Genomic DNA, 14,408 nt, shown 5'->3' with positions numbered 1-14,408 from the left:
TTCCAACTGCTTTGTGTCTTTCCTCTTGTTTAAAGGAAGGTATTGAATGAGTAGAAACATAGCACCTCGTGAATTCTCAGAAATAGGTGTCCTGTCAGGGGTCAGTGCTAGGACAGCAGCTGTTAGGCTCTGCACAGGCTTGTGCCTTGTGAGCTGATGGGAAGCAGTGGCCATTATTTTGCGATCAGTATTGAAATACAGTCTTAAAACAAATGTCTGTGAAATACAGCATGCTATGACAAAAAAAAAAAAAAAGTAGTGATACTTGATGATCTTTTCAAATTTTCAGCTTTCTTTTTGTACTATGTTTCTTGTGCAGGTTTCATTCTTGTTCCTAGGTGAGCCTACTCATCTCTGCCTCATATCCCCTGTCCTGCTCCTTTCTTCTTTGCTTTTCCTCTTTGTTCCCTGCTTCTCCTCGAGCAACGTAGAGCATTTTGTTAGTAGTAGTACATGTACTATTGTATAATTCTTGTATTTTGGAATAAGGATTTAGAATTATAGAACACAAGCTCTTCCTGCACCGGATGAGATGCAGCTATTCTGTTTGAAAAGGAGATCTGGGCTGCAGCTCTACACCATGTGGTTGCTTCTGTGTCCTGTTCCTCAGTGCAGAGGCAGTAATGTGTAGCCCTGGTGGGAGGAAGAGACTGTGCACAACAGAAAGTCTTAGGGCTCTCTTTTTCATGTGGGATGATTCAACAGATGTTATAGGAAAGCACTGTTGTTGCAGCATCTCAAATAAAATACCCAAATCATAACACTGTTTCTTTCTCCCCCATGCCTGCTTCTAGAACTAGCTACACTGATTGTGCTGTATAGTTTCTAGGGGAAAAATGCGTATTCTAAGACAAGCAGTTGATATGGAAAAAGCTGTCCCATTTAGCTACATGGGACAAAGCGTTAAGTAAATGTGAACAATGTTTTGAGATTGCATAGCACTATCTTGCCTTGATTTGTATGAAAACATAAGTTCTGCTGGGAATACTAGTACAGTGAAAGTCTCACAAGAGATGGTCACAAAAATCAGTGGGTTTTCCGTAGAAATAATAGTGATTTTCCTCACATCAAGAATTTCCCAGGAGCAAGATCAGTGTGTAGTACTTGTGTTCTTAGGAATAATGATGAGGAGGGAATGGGCCCACCTTGCCTCCTGTAAAGGCAAGTTCCTATAGCATTAACAGTTGCTCTTTACTGAAGTAGTTTTCTGTTGGTTTTGATCAATGTATAGAAAGAGAGCATTAAGTTGCAGGAGTCAAACAACTCTTTATAATACTGGTTTTCTAATGACAAGTTGCTGTCAGATATGCCCATCCAAAAAAATAATTCCATGATAGAAAAAACTGTTCAGTTCTACCTGATGCTGTGGGTGTTCTGACCAGAAGCTACTGAGGTCTCAGTATCTTACTTGCTGTCCTTATAGGAGACTGATTGCAATCTAACTGTAACCTCCTTTGCTTAAGTTCCTGGGAAAAATTTATTTTCTTCAGTAAATACAGCATCTGATCACTCTTGTGGAGGAAGATCCTTGTTACGTCTTTACCACATCTGTTTATGCCTTTCCTTTGCATGCGCCTCAGAGGCAGCATGCCTCATGTGACAGAGTATGAAATGAATGTGTAATGTGAGGATACAGTACTGTCATAAACTTGAGCTGCTTCAATATGAAAATACCTTTGTAGATCCATAAGTCCAGTTCAAACCAACACTAGATTGTTTCCATAAAGTAGCCTAGATCTGAACTTAGTAAGTTCATGCCTAAAAAAAAAAAAAAACAAACATTTGGGAGTCTCCATGTTTTTTTGCTCAGTACTAAGAGAAGAAAACAAGATTACTTGTTTTTAAGGCACTGGTGAAAGAAGGAAAACATCCAGTAGCTTTTTGAGAGGAGTTAAAAAGAAAAAAAAAATGTTAGAAAGTCCTTAGAGTTAGGAGAAAACCAAGCTTTATATCAGAAGACTAATGCTTGGGAAAACTGTGTCTATATGAAGATCACTGAAAACTTGTGATATGTTTAGTAGTGTATTTTATCATTTTCTTAATCAGTCAAACGTTACTGTTTCAACAAAGCATTGGTTGTACTAACTACAGTTTTAAAATGTATTTAGTTAAATTTGCTCTCTGGTTGTGTTAGTGTCTGTCAAACTGTTTTGTTTTTTAACAGCACTTGTACTGATTTTCTTAAGAGTTCATCTATTTAATTATTTTTCTCCCCATCCAGTCCCTATGTTGTCAAGTACTATGGCAGCTATTTTAAGAACACTGATCTGTGGATTGTTATGGAATACTGTGGAGCTGGCTCTGTTTCGGACATAATTAGACTTCGTAACAAAACGGTGAGTTTTCTTCCAGAAATGCATGTAACACGTATTTAAAATAAACCATGAATTAAGACTAGAAGCTGTCAGAGTTGCGAGATGAGACCTTTGATGTGATGGGACTTAGCAACTGCACAACCAGTGCAAAACTGTGTATTTTTGGAAAGTATTTATCCATTCTTCCCTGATGTAATCATGAGAAGTGGAACATGCATCTTGAAATGTGAAGGTCCTGTAAGTTTCTTAAAAATTACTACCTTGTGAAATGTAGAACTGTGTGTGGCTTCTTCCACCTGACGGCCTATTAGCAGGCCGTTTAGTATATGCATGACTTGAAAGCAGGCACAGAATTGTCTTGCTTCTACTTGGTAATTAGGGAGCATGGAAAGTAATTGGGTATTATTCAAGGGCTGAGAAGGGAAAGGGATGCCAATTAGGGAATGTGAGAGGGAACTGAAAGGGAGATTTGCAGGGAGGAGTTGCAGAGTGGTGATAGTTGCAGTAATGTAGGGGAAGATGCAAACCTGTAGGAAACAGGCTTTGATATTTTTTCATAGAATCTGCTAAAGTAAGACTTTTTGTAGATATCCAACAATCTTTTGATCCTTTGAGGACATTGTCTCTAGTGGTGGCCTGTAATATAAGACAAACATTTGACTAACAAGTACTATGAGATGGCACTCTGCTTGCTAGCTTTCTGTGCTTTGTCATGGTACTCTGAAGCATTTGTACCACATGTGAGTGGGGAGAGTGGGGGTAGAGAGAGGAGAGGAAAAATAATGTTTAGGCCTAGGGGAGAAAAAACAAGTAAGGGAAGGTGGAGTTAGACTTACTAGGAAGAAGGGTAATGTCCAGTGTAGGGGGAGCCTATAAAGAAAAGGTGGCATGCCTGAGGGCTACGGTGATGTTAAACTGATGACCTCCCTTTACCTGCTGGTGATACTTTGCAGCCAAGAATATTGTTAGGTGGTTTAGCAGCAAAGGCATGTCACTGACTCCTGCTCAGCTTGGTGCCCACCAGCACCCCTGGCAGTGTGTCTTCAGAGCTGCTTCCCAGCTGGGAGGCCCCCAGCCTGTGTTGGTGCCTGGGGTTGTTCCTGCCCAGGTGCAAGACTTTGCATTTCTCCCTTTTGAATGTGGTGAAGTTCCTGTCAGCCAATTTCTCCAGCCTGTCCAGGTCCCTCTGGGTGGCAGCACGGCCCTCAGGTGTATCAGCCATTTCTCCCAGCTTTGTGTCCTCTGCAAACTTGCTGACTGTGCTCTACCCCATCATCCAGATCATTAATGAAGATGTTAATTAAGGCTAACCCTTGGGGTACGTGGCTAGTACTAGCCCACAACTAGGTCTTGTGCTGTTCTACTCATCCAGCTCATGTGTTAGCAGCTGAGGTTCCCGTGGGAGATGGTGTCAAAGGCCTTACTGAATTCCAGGCAGACAATATCCACTGAGAAGGTTTAGTAGCTCCAGTAAGAAATAGTGCAAGCTAAACCACAACTTAAAAAAAAAAAAAAAAAAGAAAAAGTCAATTTAAAACAGAATATGGAGGGGACTAAACCTGTGTGTACACCTATTTAAAATGCTAGAATTCTTTATTTCAAATGAAGCTTTTTTTTTTTTTTAATAAAAATGCAAACACACACAAACACAAAAAAAAAAAAGCAGGCAATCTTGCTTCTCATATCTGTTTTAGGTTATTAACAGACTAAGGATATTAGAGATTTAAGGGAAAGATGTTTTAGTCTCAGAGCAAATATGTACCAATGATTAGAGAAACCAACTCTTGTGGTTCAAGTTGATGTGATTAAATAGCATAAATTCTAAGAAATAAAATCAGTAAGTAGATGGATACATGTTGCGAGGGAAAAGTCAGCATACCTTTTGTAAAAGCAAATCATGCTGTGCATGGCTAGTAGAATTTTGTAAAGGAGTTACTGGGCATGTGAATAATGCTGGCTGGTGTGGATGTGCTTGGTGTCAAAAGATTTTTGGACAGACTTCCACACCAGAGGCTCTTCAATCAATATACCTGTAGTGGAGTGAATGGAAAGTTCTGTCACAGGTACATAACCCTTTTAAAAATAGGAAGGAGGGAAGCAAGGAAGAACTCATTTTGGGAAATCAACATGAGTCTGTGCTATCCTCTTTGGGAAAGAGGGTAGAAATACTGATGAGATACTGTTTTTACTACGAGAAACACACTGAAAGACTTGAGAGGCTTTGTGAAACTGAGTGCGTGTGACTGAGAAAGTAAGCTTAAGTAAATGTGAAGACATGCATTTAGGTTGGTGGTGGTAGTGGGCAAAATCTCTTATATAGGTTCAAGAGCACTTGAGCTTAATGTTAAGAATTGCAAAGAGTAAAATAGTGTCAAGGGCATCACAGAAAAGAGTATTGACAGGAATGATCAGAAATAAGGAATTCTTCTCAATAAGGATGTACTAAATATATTAGGATAGTTGTGTGGAGCAGAGGTAACGGGGGGGAGGCATAGTGGAAGGTTTAGAAAAGCATGAGTGGCATGAAGTCAGTAAGATGTGCTTTTGTGCTGTTTATTTTTTTATTTATTTTTTTTTTTTAAGTTATCACTTGTATTAGATTGAAAGCAAAAAATATGTTTTCTACCCATGTGGAAATCCTTCTCCATGTGTCCACTGTATAGTTATAGAAGATTTTATAGATTTTATTTTTAGAAGGAATTGAACCAGACCAAGAAAAAATAACTGCTGCTGAATGCAAATATTCAATATCTGCAGCAGGAAATGCAATATCCTATAGATTGCTTATGGGAGGGTGAAGCAGAGAGCTATCACTGTTTACTTGATGTGTTCTTATGGTCTTCTCTAGTTGCAATCTACAGGTCACTGATGAAGGTAGACTATCAGGCTACATGGAACTGTTACTCTCCCATAGAATAGGGGGTGTTGTGGTGTATATAATAATAATAATAATAATAAAAAAAAACAGCCAAGCAAAATCCTCTATTTTTCACTTTGTGTGCCTATGTCTCACAAATTTTGGAGGAGTTAGTCAGGGGCTGTGAACTCACTTGAATTCTTCTGCTCTTACCCCCCAAAAATGTTTCATAACTTTAACATTTCCCTGCATCACATGATGCTGAAATTCTGGAAGTTGAATATGACTGAGTACTTAATTTGTAGATACTGGTGACGGTTGCCATCCAGTCTCCTTCGTTTTATTGTTAAATATGGAAGCTATTCAGTGTTCTGTCTGTGTGAGACAGTTCAGACTGACAATTGTTATTGTCTATGCACTGCATTTAAAACCTCCAAATGAGCTTGAATTTGCATATGTCTTTACAAACCTCTGGTATTGTAAGCTTGTGGAAAATATTCTTCTGCCACAAAAACAGACAACGTGAAGTGGTTCGAAGTGTTCCCTGGCAAGCATGCGGGGTGGTGGTCTTCATCAGTCATTGTATAAATATACTGTTATCTCCCCTTGTAAAGGGAGAACAAGAATTTGACTTTTGCAATTGGTATATTTTTTAAAAGTATCTATTCTTCTACTGATTAAACTTAAAAATGAAAAAAGATTGCTTCCTATGGTGTCTAGTTAGTGAAACAGAAGTAATTGCTCTAATTTGCTGAAATTACCTTATTTTAAGAATGTGTTCTTCTGAAATTAGTCTCCCCTTTTCAGTTCCATTTATTCTCCCTGAGTATAATTCTAGGCTGTCTGAAAGAGCTCTAAATAATTTAATAAAGCTCTGTACAGTTTGATTAGCATTCTACTAAAATTAACTGTTGATATTGAAACTCCGCATGAAAAAGTTAACCTTAGTAACCTGAAATTGGTGCACATTCCCTTAGTTGTTCCTATAATTTATAAAATAAATGAATGAATGAATTTTTTAACGATGACTGAAAAACAACAGAACTTCATTTTGTGAAACGCTGATCTGATTACCTGGACTACTCTGCGATGGAAGGATTGACTTATTTGAATGATGTTGCTTGCAGTACTTCAGCTTTCTATTGCTTACCTCTATGTATTTTTTTTAATGTAAACAAGAAGTGGTTTCACTGTACTTGTATTTTTTCACAAGTAAACACAGATGTCCTCACTTGGAAGTGAGGAGGGAATTGATTCTTACTTTGTTAAATGTGTACTGAATAGCCCCCAGCACCAAGAGTTTTAGAGGTTGCTTAATTTTCTTGAGTTATCAAATGAAGATTGCGGTTGGGCCAAAGAAAGTTTTTCCTGTTTCCCCATGTTTAAGGAAAAAGAAACTGAGGAAAAGAGAGTTGAATTAAGAACCTGAAGATCTTCCCTTTTTTGTAGCTGTGTTTTCCATACTTCAGCAGTTCTGTTCTTTTTCTAGAAAGTGAATGGTCCTGCACTTTACTCTACTGGATAAAAAATGAAGGAAGCAGACTACAAAGTTAAGCTCTGACTGATGACTGTTGCTGGCCTGTTTGTATTCAGAGGTGTTCAACTTCACAGGAGCAGCATCTCATCTGAGAAGCCCGAGCTGCTGCTTCAGAAGCTAATTCAACCTTTATAATTCTGCTTGTTTGGGTTTTGTTTTCGAGTGTGCCAGGCAGATGAGCAGCACTGGAGCAAGCTCATGATGCCTGCTAGCTCATCCGAGGTGTGGCATTTACCAGTCCAGAGCTGTGTATCTCGTTTCATCTGCGGCTGATTCGGGCGGTTCATTTATCTGATATGTCAGGCAGTGGGTTGTTGCCAAAAGGGTGGTTCCCCTGCTATCCTCCAACCTGGCTGCTGTGTTCGTGCCATTTCCATACCTCAGATATAGCGATTGGGTGGTTATGGGGTGGTCTTGGACAAGCTTGAAGGTCTGATGGGGGAACTTCTTCCTTTCTAGTCTGTGCCTCCACTCCTATGAGCCAATTCGAGACTCGCTGTGGCAGCACAGTGGCAAATCTGATGCCAGGGAGGCATTAAGAGTGAGCAGTGGGGAAAGGGAGGGAAAAGAAGGAATGGGACTGTCTTCTCAATGGCAGCTGGCAATGGGAGGAGATAATTACAGTGTGAAGCAATACTGTGTCCTGCTGGCTGCTGTGAACATCCTGGGGTGGTGGTGGGGAGGCTGTTGACACACCAGCAGCCCTGCCTCTGTACTAATAACTGGGGATGCCCTTACTCATTGGCTGCTCGTGATTAACTGGGTCATCCTAATCCCATCTGTTCTGGAGACCAAAGTGAGTTGTCTGTAGCATGCAAGGGGTTGATCCTAGATGTCTTGGTTATCCCTTTCAATGTTTAACCTTATAAACCAAAATAGCCTTTACTAGCTTCTGCAGTGTGGCTTGCAGCCTATTAGGTGCTTGTCTAGCAAAATCCTTTTTATGGCTCTGATCAAGTGGCTGGTTTGTAACTTCTGGGTGGCATTATCCTGATTTTAGGAATTATTCTTGCTTAGCTCTTTAGAATAGCATTGTAAGTCCCTTCAGAAATGGGTTGTTGTCTGAATCTCAAACTGATAGACCTTTCTTGAGACATTGCAATAAAACAGTATCAATTTGCTTGGAAACTTGTTCATAGCAGAAAATTAGTGTTCGTCTCTTGGAAAACAAGTGTTTGTTATGTGTGTGCCAGAAGTGAGATGAGTATTATATATTGGTCAATTGGTACAAAAGAAGGAGAAGTTAGAGCTACTGTTACCTGTTTCCAAAGTAACTATTCCTATACTATATGTGAATATGACTGCAAAACAAGTATTCAGAAGATGAGAAATTTTGGTATGAAGACTGGTTGTGTAGCATCCTCTGGATGTTTTAAAGATGGTGACAAAGGAGAACAGCGTGCCACTGATTTGAAACAAATAGTAATTTGGAAGGGCCTTCTGGAAGTCATCTAATCCAATCTCTTGCTTCAGGGAGAGTAAACTTTGAAGTTTGATTAGATTGACCTTGTCTATTTGAGTTCTGAAAAATCTGTGAAGGTGGAGGTTCAACAGTTTTTAGCTCTCTCTGGATTTATTTCTTCTTGGATGTAACTGGAGTTTTCCTTGTGGCAACTTGTGACTGCTGCCTATTCTGCTTTTTCTTTGCAATTCTGAGGAGTGTCTGCCTCTTCTGTGTGTGGGTTTTGTTGTAGTGTGGTGTTTTTGTTTTTCTTTTAAATCCTCACGTTACTTAGTTAGAAATGGCATTGAAATATCCTCTCAACTGATGTGCTCTAGTCCCAGAGAGTTTAGTGGTCCGCTGCCACTCTCCTTCCAGTTTGTCAGTGTTTCTTTACAGTAGCCTACAACCAGGCATGATGTTCCAGATCTGGCTTCATAAGTGCTGAATAAAGGGGAATATTTATGTGCCTTAACTTGCTGACTGCTTTCCTAGTGACGACTGATATATGGTGAGCCTTCACTGCTGCTTGGGTGTATTGCTGGCTCACATTCAGCTTCTCTTGGGACCTTCCCCACCCCAGACATTTCCTGCAGTGATGCTACCTGCCCCACTGAGCAGCAGCCCACACTGCTGCATGGTATGGGGTTTGTGTGTCCCAGGTATAGGGCTTCACCTTGGTTGAACTTCATGAGTTCAACCTGACATGCTGTCAATTTATTTCCTCCAGCTTGTTGAGGTCCCTCTGAGTGACAGCCCTGCCTTTTAGTGTAGTGAAAACTTCTCCTGTTTTGTGTTGCCCACCAGCTTTATGAGGGTATGTCCTAGCTTGCTGTCCAGGTTGTTGATGAGGATGTTGAAGTATTTACCCTATAATCAACCCCTAAGAAATAGCCCTTACAGCTGGTTGTTGGTTACGCTTTGAACCACCACTGTGCCCAGCAGTTGAACCAGTTGTTCATCCTCATCTGCTCTGAGTCCCTAGTTTGGATGAAAAAAAGATAGGAGAGATTTTCAACAGCCTTCCAGAAGTCCATGTTAATGATATCCACTGTTCTCTTTTCATCCTTCTGAGAAGGTGACCAGGTTAATTTGGCATGACATCTCCCAAGTAAACTTGTGCTGGTTGTTTCTAGTCTTCTTATCCTTTTTGTGTGTAGAAAACAGCTTCTGCAAGGATTGGTTCCATAATGTCTCGGGAGTGAGGACAAACTGACCAGCCTGTAATTACTCGCATCGTCCTTCTTGCACTTTTTCAATATGGTGTTTTAAGGGACGTCCCCTAGTTGTTCTAGCTTCTTAAAGATGATAAAAAGTAGCCTTTAGGTTAGCACTAGCCAGTACCTCAGCATCTCTGGATGCATCTCATCTGCTCCCGTGGAATTGCTTTTGTTCATTTTATTACAATAATTACAGAATCCCAGGGTGGCTGAGGCTGGCAGGGCCCTCTGGAGCCAGCCAGTGCCACCTGTGCCCAAGCAGGGACACCCAGAGCAGGGTGCCCAGCACCACGTCCAGGCGGCTGCTGAAGGGCTCCAAGGAGGAGACCCCACAGCCTCTGGGCAGCCTGTGCCAGGGCTCCGTCACCCGCACAGCACAGAAGGGCTTCCTGACTCGTTTCTAACTCATTCCAACATGCTGCTAGGCAGAGAGACCTAAGATCCAGAGGAAACCTTAATAAATGGAGACAAAAAAGATGGATAGGAACTTTTTCTGCATCTTTGCTAACAGACTGACCACCTCATTTGGCAGAAGGCCAAAACTTGTTCACTGTTCAATCAAAATAACCTCCTGCTATACTTGCTCGCTGTCTTGCCCATCAGGATGGACTGTTTTTGCGCTTTGAGGAGGTTGCCCTTGATGTTCAACCAGCTCTCCAAGGTTCCATCACGCTTCAGGGCAGCATGTGCTGGGATCCCACCTACTAATTTCTTTAGCAAGCCAAGGTTTGCTATCTAGAAATCTGGTTCTGCTACTTGCTTCTGTCACTTGCCTCTGTATCATAACGCTCGCCATCTCATCGTCACTGCCAAAGCTGCTGCAGATGCTGACATGCCTGGTGAGTTATCCTTGCTTGTGAGCAGCTGAGCCAGTGGAACACCTCCCGTTGTGGGCCTGTACAGTGCCTGCAGTGATAATTATTACTGTGCACACCTGGACTTTTTTCTCCTCTCATGTGTTGCCCTACCAACAGATATCGAGGTGGTTGAATTCCCCCCTCATCAGAACAATAGCTTGTAATTAGGGACACTTCTTCCAGGGCTGTGGATGGCTTCATCTTTGTCTCTTTGTGTGGTTTGTTGCAAACGGCATGATGACATTCACCTTTTGGGTTACCCTTCTGTTTTTGTTTTTTTTTTTTCTTTGACTTGCAAGCTCTGGGGTGTCCCATAGCGGAGCTACATGCCTTTAAACTGTGTGTCTGTGTAGAGTCAACCCTCCTCTGCCCAGTCCCACTTATATTGTGTGAGGTGCCTGTACCCATCTTTCACAGATGGTGTGTGAGTTACCCCATCATGTCTCTAATTCCAGCAACACTTTGGCTCTGCAGCTGTGCGCTAGGTTAGCAAGCTTTTTAACAACGACACCATTGGCCTGTTTTGTGACATAAAGCCTCTTTTTCCACAGCAATCCTTGTTCCTCTGAGGATCCTGTGGTGATAAAAACCGTAATGCTCTGCTGGTGTTATCAGGCATTCTGAAGGGTGGTGATCGGCAGATGCACTTGCTTCTGCTCGAGGCCTTCCCCTGCCCTAGCAGGAGCAAGAAAACTGTCATGTTGCCCCTTGTTCACTTCACATGGGTGACTCGAGGTTTCTCTTCATAACGTTTTCAGGGTTGGTGTGGGTGAACAGCAAAGGGTAGTGCTGTGAACAGGTGTGTAGAGTGTGAGCAAAGTGATCTGCTTGCAAGTATGTTTTATATCACTGTGAAGATCTTTTAAACAGTGACAGCTCAAGTAAGCGGCTCCTGCTTGAAAGACGTGTGGTGATACTCTTTTATGAAGCCTCTGTCTAGGGCTTCGACTGGGCTTCTTGACTCTAATCACAGTGTTTTGTCAGAAAATGACTTTGAAGAACCAAACTAATTAAATAGATGCTGATGACAGCTGTGTGTAGTCATGACAAAATGCATTAGGGAGGTGATCCTCCTCTGCTCAGCCCTGGTGAGGCCTCACCTGGAGTACTGTGTCCAGCTGTGGGCCCCCAGTACAAGAGGGACATGGAGCTGCTGGAGTGAGCCCAGAGGAGGGCTATGAAGAAGGTCAGGGGAATGGAGCACCTGTTATGTGAGGACAGGCTAAGAGAAATGGGCCTGTTTAGCCTGGAAAAGAGAAGAGATGAGGGCAGATCTTATCAATGTGTACAAATATCTGGTGTCAAGAAGATGGGGCCGGACTATTTTCAGTGGTGCCTAGCAAAAGGACAAGAGGCAATGGGCACAAAGTGAAACACAGGGATTTCTGGCTGAATATGAGGAAACACTTCCTTACTGTGAGGGTGACAGAGCACTGGGACAGGTTGCCCAGAGAGGTTGTGGAGTCTCCTTTTCTGGAAATACTCAAAACCTGCCTGGATGCCACCTTGCACAATGTGCTCTAGGTAGTCCTGCTTAGTAGGGGGTTGGACCAGATGATCTCCAGAGGTCCCTTCCAACCTCAACCATTTTGTGATTGTGTGACATTGTGATACTGAATTGTAGTTAAACTCCATTTTCCCATGTTGTCTGTACTTCGTACAGTGCTGTAGAGGCTTTGTGTTGTTCTGTAATAGTTCCAAGTCTGTCATCAATATCTGCTAAACTTGTTGAGTACGTCATAGCTGTCCTTCAGCAAGCTGAAACTTGGTAGTGGAGAATAAGGCCTGCTGAGTCCAACTTCCCTGTTCTAATCAGTTTTTGATCTCACTGTCTGCTAATTACAGCCAGCTGTTGTTGAGCATGTGACCATGGGAGATGGATGAGATTTCCTGAAATAGCTTTCCATATAAGCCATTAGATGATGATTAGATAACTTTATGTTGCTACTGGGCTCTACTCTTTTTTGAACTACAGGTAGAACTGGAATTCTACATGCTGCAGTTTTCCTAGTGCTATTTTCAGCTATCCAGGTTGAAAAGTCCTAATTTAAGAAAATGGGATCTGTTACATGTTTTATTCAAGATACATTGCAGAAGTCCTGCTACTGGGATTACATAGTCAAAACCTTGAATCTGAAGAGCTTGCTGTCACCTGTGCAGTGCTATTGCTGTGGATAGGCACTATGTCTATTACTGCACAATTTCCATATGATTTTATGTGCAAAATGATTTAGGTCTAGTAGGAAGAATACTTGCTGCCTCCCTTTCTTTATCATATGATCCTGTGCCTAAGTTTTACTTCTGTAAAATTAGTAATTCTCCTTTGGCAGTGAGTTCTTTTTCCCTTCAATACCATAATATTGAGCTGTCCTCTTATATATAATATAGGAAGAGAAAAGGGATTATATACCTTAGTTTGAGCAATTACTCAGTCTTTGACTGCACCTTGTCAGCATAAGTAATTTAAATGTCACGATGTGGTATCTCACTCAAGACACAGGCTGTGAATTTGTTTGAAGAGTACTGTCCTCACAGAGAGTGTGCAGAACTACTTATAAAAGAAGTCTCAAAGGCAATTGCTCTGAAAGTGAAACTCAGATAATTATTGGCTTTGGGAAACTAATCTCATTAAAGCTTGTAGCAGTCAGAGTAGGAACCAGAACTTAACATTGGCTTCAGTCTAGAGCTGCAACCATAACACTTTTTTTCTCTGAAGCTTTCTGCCTTACTCGAAGGGTAATTTATGAACTGTTGCAGGCAGAAAAGGTGTCTCAATTCTCATGCTTATTTGCTCACATTCCCCATCTCAGCATCATTGTTAGTCCAGCCTTATTTTCACATAAATGAAGAAGAGTGGTGATATGAGATTGGTGATGTCTGAGCGTCATAGCTTCTTCTGGGGAAGGAATGATTATCCCATGGGCCCTTTATTTGCCGTGAAAAGGGACCAACCCAGTGTGCTTGATCTAATCAGTCTGCTCAGATGCAGTGATGTGATACTTCCTGGAAGCATCAGGCTTAATGTGCATGTATTACTTAGTGTAAAAAGAGCAGCTGGGAAAGGACATAGGCAGTTAAAGCAATTGAGCTTTCTAAGGGGCCCTCAGGAAGAAGAGTGACTGGCTGTGAGCAGAGAACCTGGTTAGATGAGTTGTCTCAACAGCTGCATGGATTAGGAAGTGTGTGATAGGCTGTATAAATGCACCCTTCAGTCTCCCATGTGTGACATCCACAGCCAGTTGAACAGAAACACGTAGATTAGCTGGCCTCTGAATGGATGTGAAACACCTGAGTGTGCTGTGAGCTGATTTGTCCCAAATTTCCACTTTAATGATTGCCTTTGTTATTTGATGCTTTTACATAGGCTATGGAGTTGTTTGCCTTTTTCATTCTCGTACTTCTGAATGTGTGACTTGCATGTGGTTTTGATGATGATGGATTTGAAGCTGTTTCATGGGTGACTCATGTTTAGAGGGTAGCACCAGCAATCAGAGAGACATAGCACACAGAACCAGAGCTAGCCAAAGATACCAAGGAGATAAATGAGGATCTGGACACAACAGGAAATCAGAAGTGAAGCAGAAAGATGACGACTGTGAAATTGCACGAAGGTGCAATGTACAGAGCATGCTATGCTCTGAAGAAGAATGGTGCTGCATGTTTAAAACCTCAGAATCAAATAAATCAACTGTTTTAACAGGAAACATGACACCCATATGGCTCGATCTAGCAATAGTACAGCATGAGAACCACACATCTGGACCAGGATAGTAACCCTGACTGTAACATATTCCCAGTATTAAAATATTAAATAGCTTTGTTAGTTTTAATTGTACTGTGCGCTGGTTATTGATGGCGCTAGTATCTCTGCATCAAACTACTGTTGGAACTAGAGTTAGTAGATAACAAGTTGTTTGCTGTGACAAGGATTATTGTGGGTGGATTGCAAGACAAAAGTCATTCAAGAGGATAACACAGGCACTGCACAACCTACGTGCAGTACAGGCTGCAGTACAGGCTGCAGTACACCCTCTTCTCACTTGCTGGTTTCGTGATCCTTAGCTTCTTTGTCGAGCTTTTGATACAGCTGTTGTGCTACCTTCTTTTGAGAGCTGGACTTTGCTATGCAGTTGTAAAAGCACCTCTCCATCTAGAGGTGACCCCGAGATCTCCATGTTATT

General features: G+C 41.6%; 1 protein-coding gene across 2 annotated transcripts in view; it reads left to right on the top strand.

Moving 5' to 3' along the window:
• STK3 (serine/threonine kinase 3) overlaps positions 1 to 14,408 on the top strand; it is a 155,463-nt gene that overhangs the window by 28,038 nt on the left and 113,017 nt on the right. For both annotated transcript variants that reach the window (XM_084510469.1, XM_084510470.1), the window contains exon 4: positions 2,222 to 2,336. In XM_084510469.1, coding sequence (XP_084366595.1) covers positions 2,222 to 2,336 — 115 coding nt within the window. The remainder of the gene's footprint in view (positions 1 to 2,221; positions 2,337 to 14,408) is intronic.

This window comes from Aythya ferina, assembly GCF_964211825.1.
Source record: "Aythya ferina genome assembly, chromosome: 2".
NCBI classification, from domain to species: Eukaryota; Metazoa; Chordata; class Aves; order Anseriformes; family Anatidae; genus Aythya; species Aythya ferina.
The sequence above is the reverse complement of the archived record's forward strand: the minus strand, read 5'-3'. Positions and strand labels throughout refer to the sequence as shown.